Here is a 15,683-nt window from a genome sequence, read left to right on the forward strand (position 1 = left end):
CCACGTAGCTCCTCTAAAAGACAGGGGAGAGGCAAGGACCAGGGGTGGTGTGATGGACTTGGATTGATGCCCGGGTCTTAGGGGCACCTGGGGCTGTAGGCTGTCTTCTTCCCTTGGGTCGAGCCTGGGTTGGTTCCTCCAGGGCTGAAGTCTCAGTGGGAGAAGTATGTAGGAGGCAGATGTCTTTCCAGTTGCAGGAAAGTGCTGGAAAGGTGCAGAAGGGACCTCTGGGGTGCTGATGCCTGTGGCAGCTTGGCCAGGAGAGAGGTGCCCAAAGCAGCCACTGCTTGAGAATAGGAAGAGATGAGAGATGAAGGGAACCCATCTCTATGCCTTAGTGAGAGAGGTGCTTTAGAGACCCGGCCTTTACACAGCCTGTCCCTTCTGATGTCTTGCAGAGATCCCCCCAGGATATCCATTCCAGTCCCTGCCTCCCTCCTTTGGAAGACACTATCCCTACCTCCTCCAGCCCACCGCAGCATCTGACGCAGATGGCCTGGCTCCTGATGTCCCGCTGCCTGCTGAAGGCTCTGAGCACATGGAGCTTTCCCCAGAGGTCAAGCCCATCCACCTGTCTCCGTCCAAAATGCTAGAGCCCATCCAAGCAGCAGCAGAAGAGGAGTCCTTGGAAGAGAGGGTGAAATCAGAAGTGCAGATGGAGGAAAGCCAAGACGGCATCTGTGAGCAGGACATGGGGACTCTGAACATCACCACCTCTGCAGCCGTCCCAGTGCAGAATGTGGACAATTGCAATCTCCTGTTGCATCAAGGTGAAGCCCTGGGTGCTATGGAGCAGGACCAGGAAGACCTCCAGAGCTGCCCACCTCCTTACCAGGTTGTGGCCTGCCCTGCAGAAGCAGAGGCTCAGGCAGAGACTGGGAGTGGAGCAGAAACCTGCTCTGTGCACATGGACTATGACGGTTCGCTTGTGCATGCGGAGAACGAACCGCCTGAGATGGACTTGACGCCCCAGCGGGAGGAGGCCTCTGTAGCCATGGATCTGCAGAGCGCCGATGTGCCCCGGGGGAGGGAGTTTGCCAACCTGCCCCCTGAGGAGGGGGAGCAGGGGCCAGAGATCCCTTCCTACACGGAAGAGGCAATCTCTTGCCAAATCCCAGCTCTGGACATCAAGCCAGGCGACCCGCTGGCAGGGATGAACGCTTTGGTGGCTGCCACAGAAATGCCTCAGGCTTGTTCCTTGTTGACTACTGCCAGCGTCACTCCATCCCAGATGAAGGTGGAGGTGTTACCTGACCAGGCCTTGGAGCACTCCTTCTTGCAAGGGATCACTTTGCTCAGTGAAATTGCAGAGATGGAGCTGGAGAAAAGGAAGCAAGAAATACAAAGTAAGTTGTGAGTGGGGAGTCTGGCCAGCCTTGGGCTAGGTTGGGTCCCCCTGCATATGGCCCTGGCGCTCTCTGTGCGGGCAGAGGGGCAGAGGCACAGGTTGGGATCTCTTGCAACCTCAGCCAGGCAGCAAGGAGAGCATTGCCCTGAGTTGCAGGAGCGGCTGGTACTTTGGATGGCGTTGGAGCAGGGTTTTTGTTGCAGTAGGCTGAGCTACGTGTGGCTTTTGTACTGCTCTCCCCTTCCAAAGGCCCTCGCCATGTCTAGACAGTTTGTGGTATGTGTAGCGGAAATGGAGCCCCACTTGCCGAGAGCTGCCAGGGTAACACCCTTCTGGCAGGCACTGAGTCTGCAGTCTGTCGGGGTTTGGCACAAGAGGCCCCAGTAGCTCCAGATGATGCTTTCCAAGAGCTTGGCAGGTCCTGAAAAGATCTCACCTTCCAGTAACTTCCTGAGGCGAGACGTGATGGGAACTGCTAGTTACACCATGGCTGGGCACAACAGGAGATCTCAAGTGGGGGCCAAGGGTGGCTGGGAGGCTCCTTGAGCTGCCATGGTCCGGAAAGGGACATCAGCCTCTCCTTGTGCCTGCTGGAGGAGCAGTCTTGGAGAGAGTGAACCTCTATAGCTTTTTTTTCTGTCCTCAGCAGGTCCAGAGAGTTTCCCTGTCCGGCCAACGCTGGAGAGTTTGCTGGCTGCCAGCACCCACATGCTCATGGAAGTACTTTCCACCCCCTTTATGGAAAGTCTGAAAACCATCCGGCTGCCTCGAGAGCTGAATCCCAACAAAAAGTACAGCTGGATGCAGAAGAAAGATGAACCTGTAAGTAGCTCTTAGTGTGGCTGAGCCTGAAAAGCCACGGTGCATCCACTCACCACAGCTTGCTCTTCCAGCCACAGTTTGCCACCCGGCTTGTGTTGCCCTTCTGCATTCAGCAAAGCGAGCCAGCGTTTCCCTCGCGTCGCGTTCGTAGCTGCGCAGGAGTCGGTGTGATGCAATTTAGCTTCCTCCCTTGTTTGTGAATCAACACCATTGATCTCAGCAGGACCCTCGGCAGCCCTAGAAGCGGTGTTTGTAATACAAAGCCAGCAGGAACTCCTATGTTACTGCTTTGGCAGGGGGGATAAATAAAGATAGTGGCAGGAGGGTTTTTCCTGTTTTTTCTTTGCTGACTCTTCCCCATGGGAGAGACTGACAAATTATTTTGTACCTGGCAAGTAAGTGTTCCAAGACAGGGAATATTTTGATCTGTCTTTTTAAATAAGGGAAAAGAGGCTCCATGGGTGTATTTTATCCTTCAGGTTCTTTCTGAGGGTTGCTCTCCCTCAAAGCTGATACCATCCCATGCATAAGCCACAGAACATCTTTGCTTGGCTGGTTTTGCTCGGGTACCGCTCTAGGGCTGTGCTTGTTGTGGGTGAGGGTGCTCTGCTCCACTGGAGCCCATGGAGGGCTTCCCTGCCAGGCTGCAGATCTTGGCCATTGCAAGGGCACCCCAGTGTGCACCACCCCTGGCTAGGTGGGGGCCTGGACACGTCCTGATCTTCTTGCCCCCTCTTGCCTCCCCACCCCAGATGTACTCCATCAAATCGGCCATTGAGAACATGGATGCAATGGAGCTGGACTACAGGATGAGGCTGGCGGAGCTGCAGCGCCGGTACAAGGAGAAGCAGCGGGAGCTGGTGAAGCTGCAGCGCCGCAGGGACTCCGAGTAAGTCACAGGCTGCTCACTCGGTCTTTTTTTTTCCAGCTGGGCACTTTCACTGCCTCTCGGTCTGGGAGAGAAAACAGCCCTCCATCCCCCCCCCGTCTTCTCTCCTCTCCTCCTGGTATGGTCCGCCAGAGCTTTGCACAACACACTCCTAGGCTGTGTGACACGACAACCTGATCACTGGTGAATGCAGCTGGGAGACCGTATTAGAGACAACCTTGGCTTCAGCAGCTCAGTTTAGCAGTTTGGTGACAGGCGAAGGTTCTGGGTTGGCTCCCGTTCTTGCTTGCTTTCTTTTAATTTTTTTCCCTTTTTCTTCTTTTTTGGATTTATTTGCTTTATTTTTTTTTCCTGTTTGTTTTGCTTTTTGGTTGCAAAATTTGATTTTGCTTTTTTTTCTTTGCCTTTTTTTTTGTTGCCTTGGTTAACAGTGAAGCGTGTGGTTTTTTTAAAGGGAAAAGCATGACGAGAAAAGTAGAAGCTTGGCAAGAAGAGGCCCTGGAAGGCCCAGGAAGAGGAAACTTGGATCAAGCGCTCTGTCACCCATTAAGGAGAGAGGGAAGAGTGACAGCAAGAGTGGAAAGTAAGGCTGGAATTTGGGGAAGATGGGAAAATGGCAGGGTCGCTGCACCAGGGTCTTACTTGGGGAGAGCATCTCGGATGCAGCGGGGGCTCGCCGTGGCGTTGTGTTGGCAGGCCGGTCTCTGGCAGCAGTGGTGTTGTGGAAGCGTGTGCATTTAACGTGAGTGTGTCCTTGCGGTGGGAATACAGTGCCAGCCTCCTCCCTCCCCGCTGGTAGAGCACGTGTCTGTGGTGGTGCGTGCAAGCGGGACAGGCTGAGTTGAGCGGCGGTGAGGTGATACGGAGCAGCTGACTGGGCAGGGACCTGTAAGTGAGCTCTTGGTGTCGGGGACCACGTCCTCGTGTGTTTTCAGGAGAGCGGACGGTGCAAGCGGGTGCTGTAGAGCTAATTGATGCTGATGTCAAAAACGGGAAGGACAGGACTGTTCCAGGTTATCTACTTTGCAGGGCCTTTCTGCTGTGTTTCTGCTGTCTTCATATCCTATTCCCTTTATCAGTGGGAGTTGGTTTCACCTGACCTCTCTCTTTCAGGTGTCTGGATCATTCTGTCTTCTGCTTTCTTCTCTTTTGCAAGTCCAGTTGCTCTTGTTTGGATGCCTGGATCCCACCACTGTTGGCCATCTAAACATCCATAGATGGCCAAGTCCCTGCAATGGGAAGGCACCTTCGAGCTATCTCCCTGTGTGCTATGTATTTTTGCAAATGTGCTTTCAAGGCTACAAATTAGATTCAGGTGCCCAGCTCCCACTGACCGTGTGCTTCTGAAAATCTGTCCTCTTGATGGCTTTGTGTTTTGCTCCTCGTTTGGGTGGCTGGACAGGCTGGAGGCATCCAGAGGTGGCTGGAGTTGTGCATGTGTGTGTGCATGATTGTGTTTCGTGTGCATGTCCCCACATCCCAGGAATGCTTGAGCAACCTGGCGTGGGAGATGGAGATGCACCCTCAGCCAACGTCCAGGGCCTGAGGTGTTGGTTTAGCTGTCTGCGGAGGTCAGCAGAGAGGCTGGAGGGGATGGGAAATGTGTGGAAGCTGAGGAGGCTGCCCCATGTCACTGGCTTTGTGGTGGTGGTATGACCTGGGCCAGCAGGCTTAGCGTGAAGGAGGCGGCATATGAGAGCTTTTAATGGAGGTTTGGTAGAGGTCTTGAGGTGTTGACTGATCATCCATCAGATAGTTACTGGAGACAGCTGGGGAGCAGTGAAAGATGTGCTTATAGTCTCACCTACTTTTTTTTTTTGTTGTTGTTTTTTTTATCATTTATTTACCCTCTCCTTTCCCCCCCAAATCCCGAAGCGAGACTGAAGACGCAGATCACAAATGCCTCTCGCAGAGGGGCCGGGCTTGTAAAGTGGATTGCCTGTCCTTTGAGCAAGCCAGCCCCTGCAGTGCCCTTGTCCCTCTATACCACCCTGTGTGGCAGTTCCTTACCACCTCCTTGCTCATACCCAAGCAACCAGAGCAAGTGTCTGGGCAGTGAGGCACCTCCCTGGGCCTCAGGAATGTCTCTTTGCACCTATAGAGTCTATCAAAGTAGAGGTGGGAAAAGACCTACAGGGCCAGCTCAGCTGTCTATCCTTCTCTCTGCTGCTCTGTACCAAATCAGGCACTTCTCGGTGGCTGTTACTCAAGACACCAAATACTTCCTTTCAGAGACCACCTTGCAGGTCTCTGATTTCAGGCACCCTCATCTGTGCTGGTGGCCAAGAGCATGCAAGAAGGGCTCCTTGGCTCTCCTGTTTGGTGGAAAACCTTGTCCAAACTGCTGTGTCTTCATAGTGGACTTGGCTCCTGTTGAGGATCCCCACTGTCCTAGGAGGCATTTCACCTCACTTTTGATCTTGGTGGGGATCACAGGGAGGAAAGCCCCCCACCTTGACCCATGCTGTGCTTGGCTTGCAGACTGAGCAAGTCCTTGTTGCTCTCCGAAGACTCTGAGACTGGCGAGGGCATGAAGAAGAGGCACAAAGGGGCCCTCCCGGAGGAGGACGAGGATGTGGAGAGCAGCAGTGGCAAGATGAAAGGGAGGAACCAGAGCTGGGAAGAGCATGATGTGGCTCCCAGCTTCTCAAACGAGGTCAGTGCCCTCATGGGGAACATGGAGCCATGGGCCAAAAGCAGATCTCTTTCCTGCTTTGCTAGTGTTGGCTTGCACTGGATAACTCCTCCTGATCTTAGAGTGTCTGCTCTCAGTTCACGTGGGTTTAGAAGCTCTTCATGAGAGGACTGTCTGTGCAGCGGAGGGGTGTTTGCGAAGGCTAACGTTGGCTTATGGAGGTTGGACCTCTTTGGTAGGCAGAGCAGAGAGGCAAGCGCCTTCGAGCCAGCCAGAGCATTGCAGTGTTGCACTAGCTCTGAATCCAGAGCAGTGCTTGTCTTACCCCTTTGCCTGTCGAGATAGTGGAGGGGAATGGACTTCCCGAAGCGAGGGAGGAAAGGGAGCGCAACATTGCTATTTTAAATGCAGGGTTTTCTTCTGCTCCTGTTGAGGCAATGAGATACTTACTGGAGCTTTAAGCTGCTGATGAAATCCAGAATGCATACGGGCTAAGTACTGGGTTACAGCTGCTGTTATCTAGCTGTAGCACATGTAAAGTATATTTACTTTTTTCAAGAAGCAAGAAAATACTGAAAAGGGTGTAACAACCCTGGCTGTAATGCAGTGGTGCTGATGCTCTTGCTGAGAGGTATTTGGGTATTTTTGGCATCCCAGCCTCTGGAGCTCGTTGATTATGTGGAAATCCGTATTTATTTGGCTGGGGTTTTGGGTAAAGAAGATTTTTAATCCTCGTGATTTGGAGAAAAACTTGTAAAACCAACCCAAACATATCCTAAAAACCAGACGGTGTTGAGAAAATAGAACTCCAAAACATGGTGTTCTATGGACATACTTCTTTTGGAAGAAAATACATTTTTTCTAAGTTAATCTTGCGATTTTGTAGTGCTTGATAAGGGTAAAGCTGTGCTGTTTGCTGACATCTTCCTCTTCTTCCTCCCTAGCACCGTGGTGGGTTATGGCAACTGGGGCTTAAGACCATCATTTTGAGGCCTTATTAACTAGCGTGCGTGAGAGACTGTTACGAGGGTTAGTAAAATCCCTCAGGTCTGCCATGATATCTGCTCTGTATTTACCTGTCTCTCTTCCTTTCACCTTGGCAGTTAAAGCTCAAGAAGAAGAAGGTGCCATCAGATCAGGAGCAGCTGGCCAGCAAGCTTGACAAGGCCCTGTCACTCACCAAACAAGACAAGCTCAAATCCCCCTTCAAGTTTGTCGACAGCGCAGGGGGAAAGCCGAAAACTAGTGGAGGTGGCAGCAGGTACCTCCCACCCCACGAGGCTCTGCCAAGCAAGGAGGAGAAGAAGAGCCTGGCCAAGAACCTGGGCCTGTCACTGAAAACCACCAAGGAAGGTAAAAACAAAGTGGCTGCCAAAATGAAGAAGATGGAGGTGGGGTTAAAAGTCAAAAATCAGCTCAAGGTTTCCCATTCACCAGCAATATCTGAAGTTAGCAGCTACTCCTATAGTAAGTAACCCCTCATTTATCTCTTCTTATGGTGTAATCTGTTGTGGGGGCTTGTGGGGGGGGTTTCTGGCCTAATGGAAGGGGTCTTGGAGATGGGTCTGGTTTTGCTCATGAGTGAAAGGTGACTTCTTCCCTGGCTAATCAATGCTGCTGCATCTTTGGGGTGAGCATGAGTTGTCCACCCAACCTGCCATCCAAGAGGTAGCCGACATGAGTGCATCTCTTCCTGGCCTGTGTTGTACTGATCATCAATGGGGAAAAATGCTTTAAAAAGAGAAGTTGACCCACGTCCTTGCTTTTGGTGGGAGTAGACGCTCTCCATCTACCTGTCAGATGAGGACTCGTAGCCGCTGCTCCAGGAGGTGGTTAACGGCTGACTTTTGAGGTCCTTGGTGAGTTGCGTAGGAATGGTCTTAGGATTATGCCATGGAGTCAGTTGGAGAAGGCAAAGGCTGCCAGGGGGCACTGATGTTCATAAGCATCCTCCTGCCCTTCAGCGTTGTGGCTTGGTTCCTGGCTGACTGTGCTCAGCCTTCCCATCTGCCTCATCAGTGTTCATCTCCACCCCCACGTCCTGCGTACGGACTGCCATTTCTGAACCCAAAGTACACCCGAGGCAAAGGTTCCTGCAACCCAACAGAGCTAGGGACCCCTGTTACAGAAGGAAAAAGCTGAATTGCAGATAGTGTTGGGAAGACAGTAGAACCAGAGGTAGAAGAGTCTTTTATAGTTCAGGCAGACAATGGGGCAGAGAGCATGTGAGGCACTTGTGGAGTTTATGGTCAGAGGCCTGGTTGTGTGACTGTCTTAGCTCACTTGTATACGCATGTTTTCCTTTGCTTGCAGCTATTTAAGTCCATGTTAAAACTCTTACGGGGTGTTTGTATGCATAACAAACGTATCTCTTGGTGCAACACCGGTTTAGAAATGTCACTAATGGGAAAGATGATGAGCTAGTGATTCTCCAACTGAACAAATGTTTGGCATGAAGTTAGCCATTTACATGGCAAAATAGGAGCCATTGCATCCACTGGACTTGAACACAGCCTTTGGCTGGCCGTGCTGTACACACCACCCAACAGTTCTGCTCTTGAATGTGCTTCACCCCTAAGGACAGACACATGGCTCCTACGCTGGGAGCTCAGGAGCTAATGGGAAGAGGAGGCACGGGCTATTGCTGGAGCAAAAAGCCTTGGCTTATGGCAAAGGGAGCTTTTGCAGTGCCCTGGCACTTGGTATTGTGGTTTCATGAACAAAACCTCCCTCCCAGACCTAAGGGAGCTACTGTTTCACCCCTCTCCTCTCCAGCAAGTCTCCTGGTGTAGGAATGTGCCCCTTCGCCACACAAATCTCAGCGCAGGAGGATTGTTGTCAGTGAGGAACCAACTCTGAAACAGCTCAGCTTTGGTGTGTGATTTTTCAGCTGTGTGCAGGTTCAAGGAAAGGGCTTTAGCCTGTCATTTGGTCACTCAAGTGTGATGGATTTGGGGAGGCAGGTCGAGCATATGGCAGCACCTCCCATGACTGGTGGGCTGCTCTTGTGTAGGAGGAGAAGCGGGACTGGTGCCAAGTCCTTCTGTCTCCTAACCTCATGATTTTCTAGCTGGAGTCCTGAAAACCTTGGGCATAGATCCAAAGGGCGGGCTGAGCAGCCTATTCCCACAGATTTTAACAGAAGTCAGATGCCCAAAATAATTTGCATATTTGGGCTTTGGGCCTCCTAAACCTGCTATCCCTCGTTCCTTCATCTCCACAACCAACGCAATGGAGGTGGGGAGTGATGCCCGACCTGGGCTGACAATCGAGAGCATCTGCTGCTGCTCACAGGCTGGAACGGTCCCCGCCGCAATGTCCATAACATTGTAGAGCTGACGGTGTGTTCATGAGCCAGGAGGTGACAATTCATACCTGCTTTTATTGCGTCCGGGGTACCATATACTTCTCGTTCCACTCATCAGATGCCAGAGGGGACCACTGGATAACTTCTCACCGCCCACGGCGCTTGGCAGCTTTGTAAAGCCACAGTTCACAGACTGAGGAGCGGCTTGGTCCATGCTCCGTTTCGGTGTCCTTTATATTGCACACTGCAGAGCATCTCGGGTGGCACGTTTGGAGTTAGACATTTGGAGTTAGATGTGTTGCGTGCTTGGCAGCTGGGCTCGCTCCTGCTGCCCGTGTCGAAAACCCTCTGGGAGAGTTGGTTCATGTAGAAAAGGAGATTTGGGTCAGAGTGTTGAACATAACCATGGTTAAGACTAATTCAGGTTGATGGCCCGGTTGTTGGTGTCGCTGCACCTTCGGTGGACATCTTCATAGCAGAAATGTCTACCACAGTTTTCTGCTCCTGAGCTGAAAACACCCCTTGGATCCTGTCTCAAGGGAGGACAGGAGTCATTTGGCCTAGATGGAGAGTGTCTATTTCTGACGAAAGAAGGAAATACATCTTTATTTGGCTTCCGCTTGCTGAGCCCAAGACTTGTGATGGAGGGACCTGGCAGGGGTGGAAAATGTTGGCACACGGCCCCTCCTGCAGCCGCTTTTCCCTCCTGGTTTACAGCCTCTTCACAAAGAAACGTGCCAAAGCACCCCCCAAAAAGACCCACCCAAAAAAACCCAAATCCCCATTCTCTGATGTAACGCTCTTCCCACCCACTTTGACCGCAGATACGGACTCGGAGGAAGAGGAGGAGGGATCTCTGAGGGATGAGTGGCCAGCGCAGCCCCCGTCCGCCCCCAAGCCGCGGCCGCCTGGTCTCTACAGTGCGGCAGCCAGGAAGGGTGGCCGGGCGGCCAGTGGCCCCAAGGTGGCCCCCCGCAGCGCGGCGGCCGGGCGGCCGCTGAAGCCGAAGGCGGCGGCGGGCCGGAAGCAGCCCTTCTGCCTGCTGCTGCGGGAGGCTGAGGCAGGATCTTCCTTCAGCGACTCCTCGGAGGACTCGTTCGATCAAGGTTACTAGCTTATAGCAAATGCAACCCCAAACGCACCCCTCTGCCATGTCTGTGTGGGAGCGGGCAGGGCGGGGGGCGAGGGTGAGTGTGGAGCCTGGTGGGCTGGGGTCAGCCATTTTGATGGTCGGAGCCAGGGCGGCCATCTTTGTTCTTGGCAGCGTAGCCTGCTTTATCAGCCCGACGTTTATTTTTTATCCTTTTTGTACCTGTATCATTGTGATATTATTACTGGCTGGCTCTTTTAGAGCTTTTATATCAACTGGGTTTTAGTGTCCCTCTCCCTGCTTTCCTGTTCCCTTCCTCCCTTCAGTTTTTCCCTCACTTTCTTCCTTGCTGCCACCACCACCATTATATTATTATTATTACTATTATTATTATTATTTTATTTCTTATTATTTTATTTTGGCATGAGCCTTGTAGAGGTTTGGAAGGAGCTTTTTTTTTTAATTACTTTCCTTTTTTTTTCCTTTTTCCTTTTTCTTTTTCCTTTTTTTTTTAATACCGGGATACTGTTGTGTGGCCGTGTGACTTGATGTTTGTACTGCGATTTGGTATACCAAGCTTTATTAAACATATCGAGTTCATTTTTAACTAAACCTGTGTACCTTGTCTCTCTTGCTGTGTCTCTTATCAGGCGATTAGGTTGCCGCTTCACTTCATCCTGCTCTGCATCCCCCTCCTGCTCCCACTCCCCATGAGTAGAACTGGAATTAACCTAGTCTGGGATACTCTCTATTATTCAAATATCCCTGCTGCCTTTGTCCAGATAAAGGCTAGGCCTTTCCCCCTGACCCCTTTAATTTAATTTTTATTTTGTTCACCCAGTTTTGTTTTTTTCTTTTTCAGTTTATTTCGTCTGTTGATAGTCTCTCTCGAGGCAGGCAGATAAAACATGGAGGCACTTGGTCCTTGTTGCTGCTGCAGGAGGGTGCTGGGTGTAAGGTCCCCATTATTTAACAGCCAGAAATTTTTCTTTTTCACTTTTTAAAATGTATATGGCAAGTTTTTGCAACTCTTTTTGGGTGGTAGTTTTTTTCAGATGCCCCGTTGTAGCCCACGGTGTTCAAGGATGTGGCAATTACTGCATTAAATTTGACTCTGCAGTTTCCCTCCCTCACCCTCACCCCAATTTTTTTCTTGCAGCTTTTTTTTTGTCAGCCTGTCATTAGTACTTCAGTGGGAAAAGAGATTACTTGAGACTTTTCCTCCAGAGACACAAGGGGTTTCTGTTTTAGAGCGCACTCATTAAATAATAATCATGGGGAAAGGTCATTTTAATGAGCCCTCAGCTCCCAAAAGAAAGTAGCTCGTCTGGGCTGAATGCTAAGCAAGAGCATCCCCAGTTGTTATCATCTAAGTTACACGGCAGATCTGGATGTAGCACAGCAAAAGCCTTTTAGTATTTCATGCTGCTCAGACGGCTGTTAATTGAAAACAGGGCTGGATAGTTTTGCTTTTGTTTTGTTTTTTCTTAGTTTTTTGATGTTAATTTCCTCCATGCACCTGTTTGTTTTTTCTTCCCTCCAAATCAACCTCCAAAGAAAGATAATTTAAGCTAAAAAAAATTATCAAACACAACAGACAGATACAGAACGCTGATTTGGTTTGATGTGGCTCTGGGTTGGACCCACCAATGCATTCAAAGAAAACCCAAAAGAGAGAAATATATGTTTTAAAAAAAAAATAAATTCTTTAGAGAACCCACAAAGTCCTGGGGATAGTGGATTTTATGTAAGGGTGAGATTGCCACATTTCCATGAAGAGTCTGCGTTAACTTCCATTCTTCCCTTCCCTGTTCCTTCCTGCCTCTTTTCTTTGTTTATTTTGCTGCTGTTGGAAATTTTGAGGATATCAATCCCTTTTAGGTGCCAAGTTCTTGAGGGTTTTTTGGGTTTGCTTTTTGGTTTTGCTCCAAGGTAAGCAGATAGGTAACTTGTCCCTAATTGGCTTTGTCTATTTTTCAAGTAACCTGTCTGCTTTAAAAAAAAAAAAAATAAATCCCAGTTTTATGGGATAAAGTCTGGGGAGGGGAGGGGATATGGGAGGAGGTTGGGGAATCTGGAACAAATGGGGAAATGCATTGTAAATCCCTCTGGGGTGTCATTTGAAGGTGGGGAAACCAAAGATGCAAAACCTCCTGGGGTGGGAGGTGGGCATGGAGGGGGAGGCGGGGAGGGATTATTGGTTACAGTTTTGGTTTTTTTCTGCAAATGATTTTTTTTTTGGTTGTTCTTTCTCAGAAGCATTACTTGAAGGGATATTTGGGTAATAGGGTTTCTAATGGCTTTCCCTGATACTAAACCGATTAATAACCTCAGCTTTTCTAGAAGTGCTCGCTTTCTCCTTGCAGCTGCTTGACCAACCCTTTCACCCCTGCCCCTATCCATGATGCTTTGAATGTCTGTGTCGGTCTCTTGCATTTGCTCTCACGCTGCACTAAAGAAGCAAAGTGGTTGGCTGGTTGTAGGGCAGACACTTCTCAGCGAGGGTCACTAGCCATGAACCCGAACCTTGACCATTGTTATGTAGGTAGGCAAAATAACTTTTCTTTATGTCATCTGTCAGCCTCAGATGTTTCGATGTTACCTCCATGAATAATGACACGTAGCTCTTTGCATTCTCTTGGTTATTTTAATTTTGAAGATGATTGCTGTCCACTTTTGACTTTCCTCTGTCCATGAAGAGTCTTGCATGGAAGGTTTGCTTGTGTGTCTGTGTTTGAGGACTCCAGAAATGCTTTACTGTTCGCAGACCTTTTGGAGAACCCCTTAACCCAGCAAAGGGAAGGATTTGCAGATGGGTCCAAGATGAGAAGCCACGGCGCTGCCTGCAAAGGCTCTGCCACTGTGCTTAAAGGTTTCTGGGCCACGATGCAGACTGTCCTAGTATCAGGGTAATTGGCTGGCCATGGTCCTGCCAATATCTATGTCAGAGGTAGGAGTAGCTACAGGAAGACCTATTTTCATCTGGTTTGAGATACAAGAGGTAGGGACGTGCTGCTTTCTTGCAGACCAAACACCACGTTGCCATTCTGATAACAGGCAAAGCTTGTGGTTTTTCATCCAGTGACCTTTGAGAGGAAACTGCTAATGTGGGCCAAAGCCACATGGGACCTTTGAAAACCATCAGATAAGTAATACCATGAGCTTTCTGAAGCCGAAGACCGATACTTCCTCCTCTATACTCTGTTTTCCTTGAAAAATTACTAAGAAATTGGTACTAAGAAATGAGTACCTTCTTCCCTGCTCTCCTTTCCCTGCCTTGGAGGATGATTTTATCCCAATGAAAAAAAAAACAGTGAGGGTTAACCAGTTCCCTACACAGTCATTCCCATGTGATAGTTGTAATATTTTTATTTTTTTATAAGTACTTCTGGAGTCGGCAGCACAGCACATATGGGGGGGCGGGGGGGGAAATCTTCCAATGATGAGAATTGGCTTGTTTGACAAAAAAAAAGGTACAATCTTAAATTGGACATTCAAAAATAAGTAACCTCCAGAATTTGGACAGATCACACAAATCAGATGTCAATGACCCAGTAGCTGTCTAAAGTCTGCCTGTACTTAGCCTGCTTTGTGTGCTGTAGGCCTGCTTGGTGTTATGAGAAAATCATGCTATTTTTTTTACAATGTGAAATGACTCTTTTAAGTGTGTGTTTTTACTCCCCCCTTCCCAAGCCTTTCCTCTACACATCTCCCTCAATCCGCCTTGTTACATCAGTCTTTAAAAACCAAATTGCTTAACCAATTTCTGTTCATCATTAACAAATCTTCATTTACTGCTCTCCTACAGTAAAATACCACGGCAGCTTAGCTGTTAAAAGCAATGAGAAAGTTTAGTATTTTTAATTGGGTTGGTTTTCAATTTAATGCAGGTAAAAATTTTAGGAAAAAATCTTCTTTGGCTCCAGTTTATCTGACATCAGTAGCATTTAAATATGAATTTATTGTTTGTTTTGGCTGTAGAGTTGTATGTACACGTGTATATACATATATGTACACACATATACATGCTCTTAAAAATGTCAATTAGAAAAGATATTTTTAACTTTGAATATTTTTTCCCTTACCCTTGCTCAGTGTTAACAGAATTACTGTTGAAGGAAGACATGATTTTTTAAAGTCTTTTTCCCCATTGTTAACTAAAAATCACCTTTTCAGGAGAAAAAATTAAGGCTTCAGTTGTGTTAAGGCATCTGTGCATACTTAATTTTAAGCCCACACATAATTTGGGTACAGTAGGAGTAAAACTCCCGCTTCACATTAAATACAGGCATAATGAGTCTCTCCAAGAAGCCGTGCAGATGGCCATAGAGCACCAGCAGCTTATTTGCCACCATGACCATAAATTTGGGGACTTAGTTTCGAAGCATGTGGGTTTAGAGCAGAGCCCCAAATGTGTTATTTTTGTTTCATTTGTTAGTTTTTGTCCCTTGGGAAATCAGGAGCAGGGATTGTGCTGTGCATGTAAAGTGGAGTTAGCAAGATCTGCCCTCGCCATGAGAGGTGGAGGAGGATAGATCTGTGCTGTGAATATGTTAAAATGTGTTTATTTTCAGGCTGAAAATTGAATCTCATGCAGATAAAAATATAAGTGTTTTGGTAAAAATGGTGACAAGAGACTATCTTCAGTTGTCTTTCCATAGTGTGACACCGTATATTTGAAAGAGGTTAGAATAACTGCCAGGTACGTTACCGTATCGTACGTTTTCTGTAGCGTGAGTAATAGCCGCTTTCATCCTGGCTTTTAAATCTGTTTTACCTTGGTGCATCTGAAATACTGTAGCTGCTGGGCACCCTTGTGCCCTCGCACATGCAGAATCTTTTAAGTGCCGAAGGAGTGGTGCTGCCCGTGCTCGGCACAACCCCTGGGCAGTCGGTGCGGCTGAGCCAAGGGTGCTGCGGGGGATTTGCACAGGACAGGTCACGGAGGGATTTTCCTGCAAACTTTCCCCTTTTTTGGCCTGTTTTCCTTCCCAGCTGCTCAGCGAGCTGCGCTCTGCTCGGCCGGCTCTCTAGGTCTGGCAGGAGGGGCTGTACGGGTTGATTTTTTTCAAATTTTTTCTGGTTTTGCTGAGAATTACTGAATTTTGAAGCCAAATGGGATGTGTGGAGGGGGTCTCAATACCCCATGGTGTGTCATTGAACTCAGGCACGGTTTTGCTGCTTTTCAGACAGGTGGTTTCTGCGTCTCAGAGTAGCTGAGTTCATCTGGATTTGTTTTCTTTTTGGCAAAACGTTGTAGAAAAACAGCATTTGTGCCCCCTTTTCTAGTAGGGGAAGGAATCTGATCCTAATTTGCTGTGGATTTTTTTTTGCAAGTGGTTTTTATGCAAGGAGTGAGCAGGGCTGTGGATTTCTTGGTATTTACTGCAGGACTGTAGGTTTAGTAGCATTTTTATATCACAAGGAACCGGCCCGAGCAACTGAAATGGGGAAGGGATTTTTATGCAGTTGGAAATTAGTATTCTGTGACTATCTGATGTATGCTACGGAGAAAAGCTCTCCTTGTTAAACAAAAATAAATAAAACCAATAGCTGGCCATTACTTCAGCTGATAAAATGCAAGGATGAGAA

General features: G+C 48.7%; 1 protein-coding gene across 4 annotated transcripts in view; it reads left to right on the forward strand.

The window, feature by feature from the left end:
• Positions 1 to 15,683, forward strand: part of TNRC18 (trinucleotide repeat containing 18) — a 56,637-nt gene that overhangs the window by 25,909 nt on the left and 15,045 nt on the right. The window contains exons 9-15 of one of the 4 annotated variants that reach the window (XM_076351167.1): positions 399 to 1,346; positions 1,995 to 2,170; positions 2,923 to 3,059; positions 3,514 to 3,642; positions 5,541 to 5,715; positions 6,798 to 7,161; positions 9,826 to 10,107. In XM_076351167.1, the coding sequence (XP_076207282.1) occupies positions 399 to 1,346; positions 1,995 to 2,170; positions 2,923 to 3,059; positions 3,514 to 3,642; positions 5,541 to 5,715; positions 6,798 to 7,161; positions 9,826 to 10,107 (2,211 nt within the window). The remainder of the gene's footprint in view (positions 1 to 398; positions 1,347 to 1,994; positions 2,171 to 2,922; positions 3,060 to 3,513; positions 3,643 to 5,540; positions 5,716 to 6,797; positions 7,162 to 9,825; positions 10,108 to 15,683) is intronic. The other 3 variants (XM_076351168.1, XM_076351170.1, XM_076351169.1) reach the window with 3 other exon arrangements.

Source organism: Aptenodytes patagonicus, chromosome 13 (genome assembly GCF_965638725.1).
Source record: "Aptenodytes patagonicus chromosome 13, bAptPat1.pri.cur, whole genome shotgun sequence".
Taxonomy (NCBI): domain Eukaryota; kingdom Metazoa; phylum Chordata; class Aves; order Sphenisciformes; family Spheniscidae; genus Aptenodytes; species Aptenodytes patagonicus.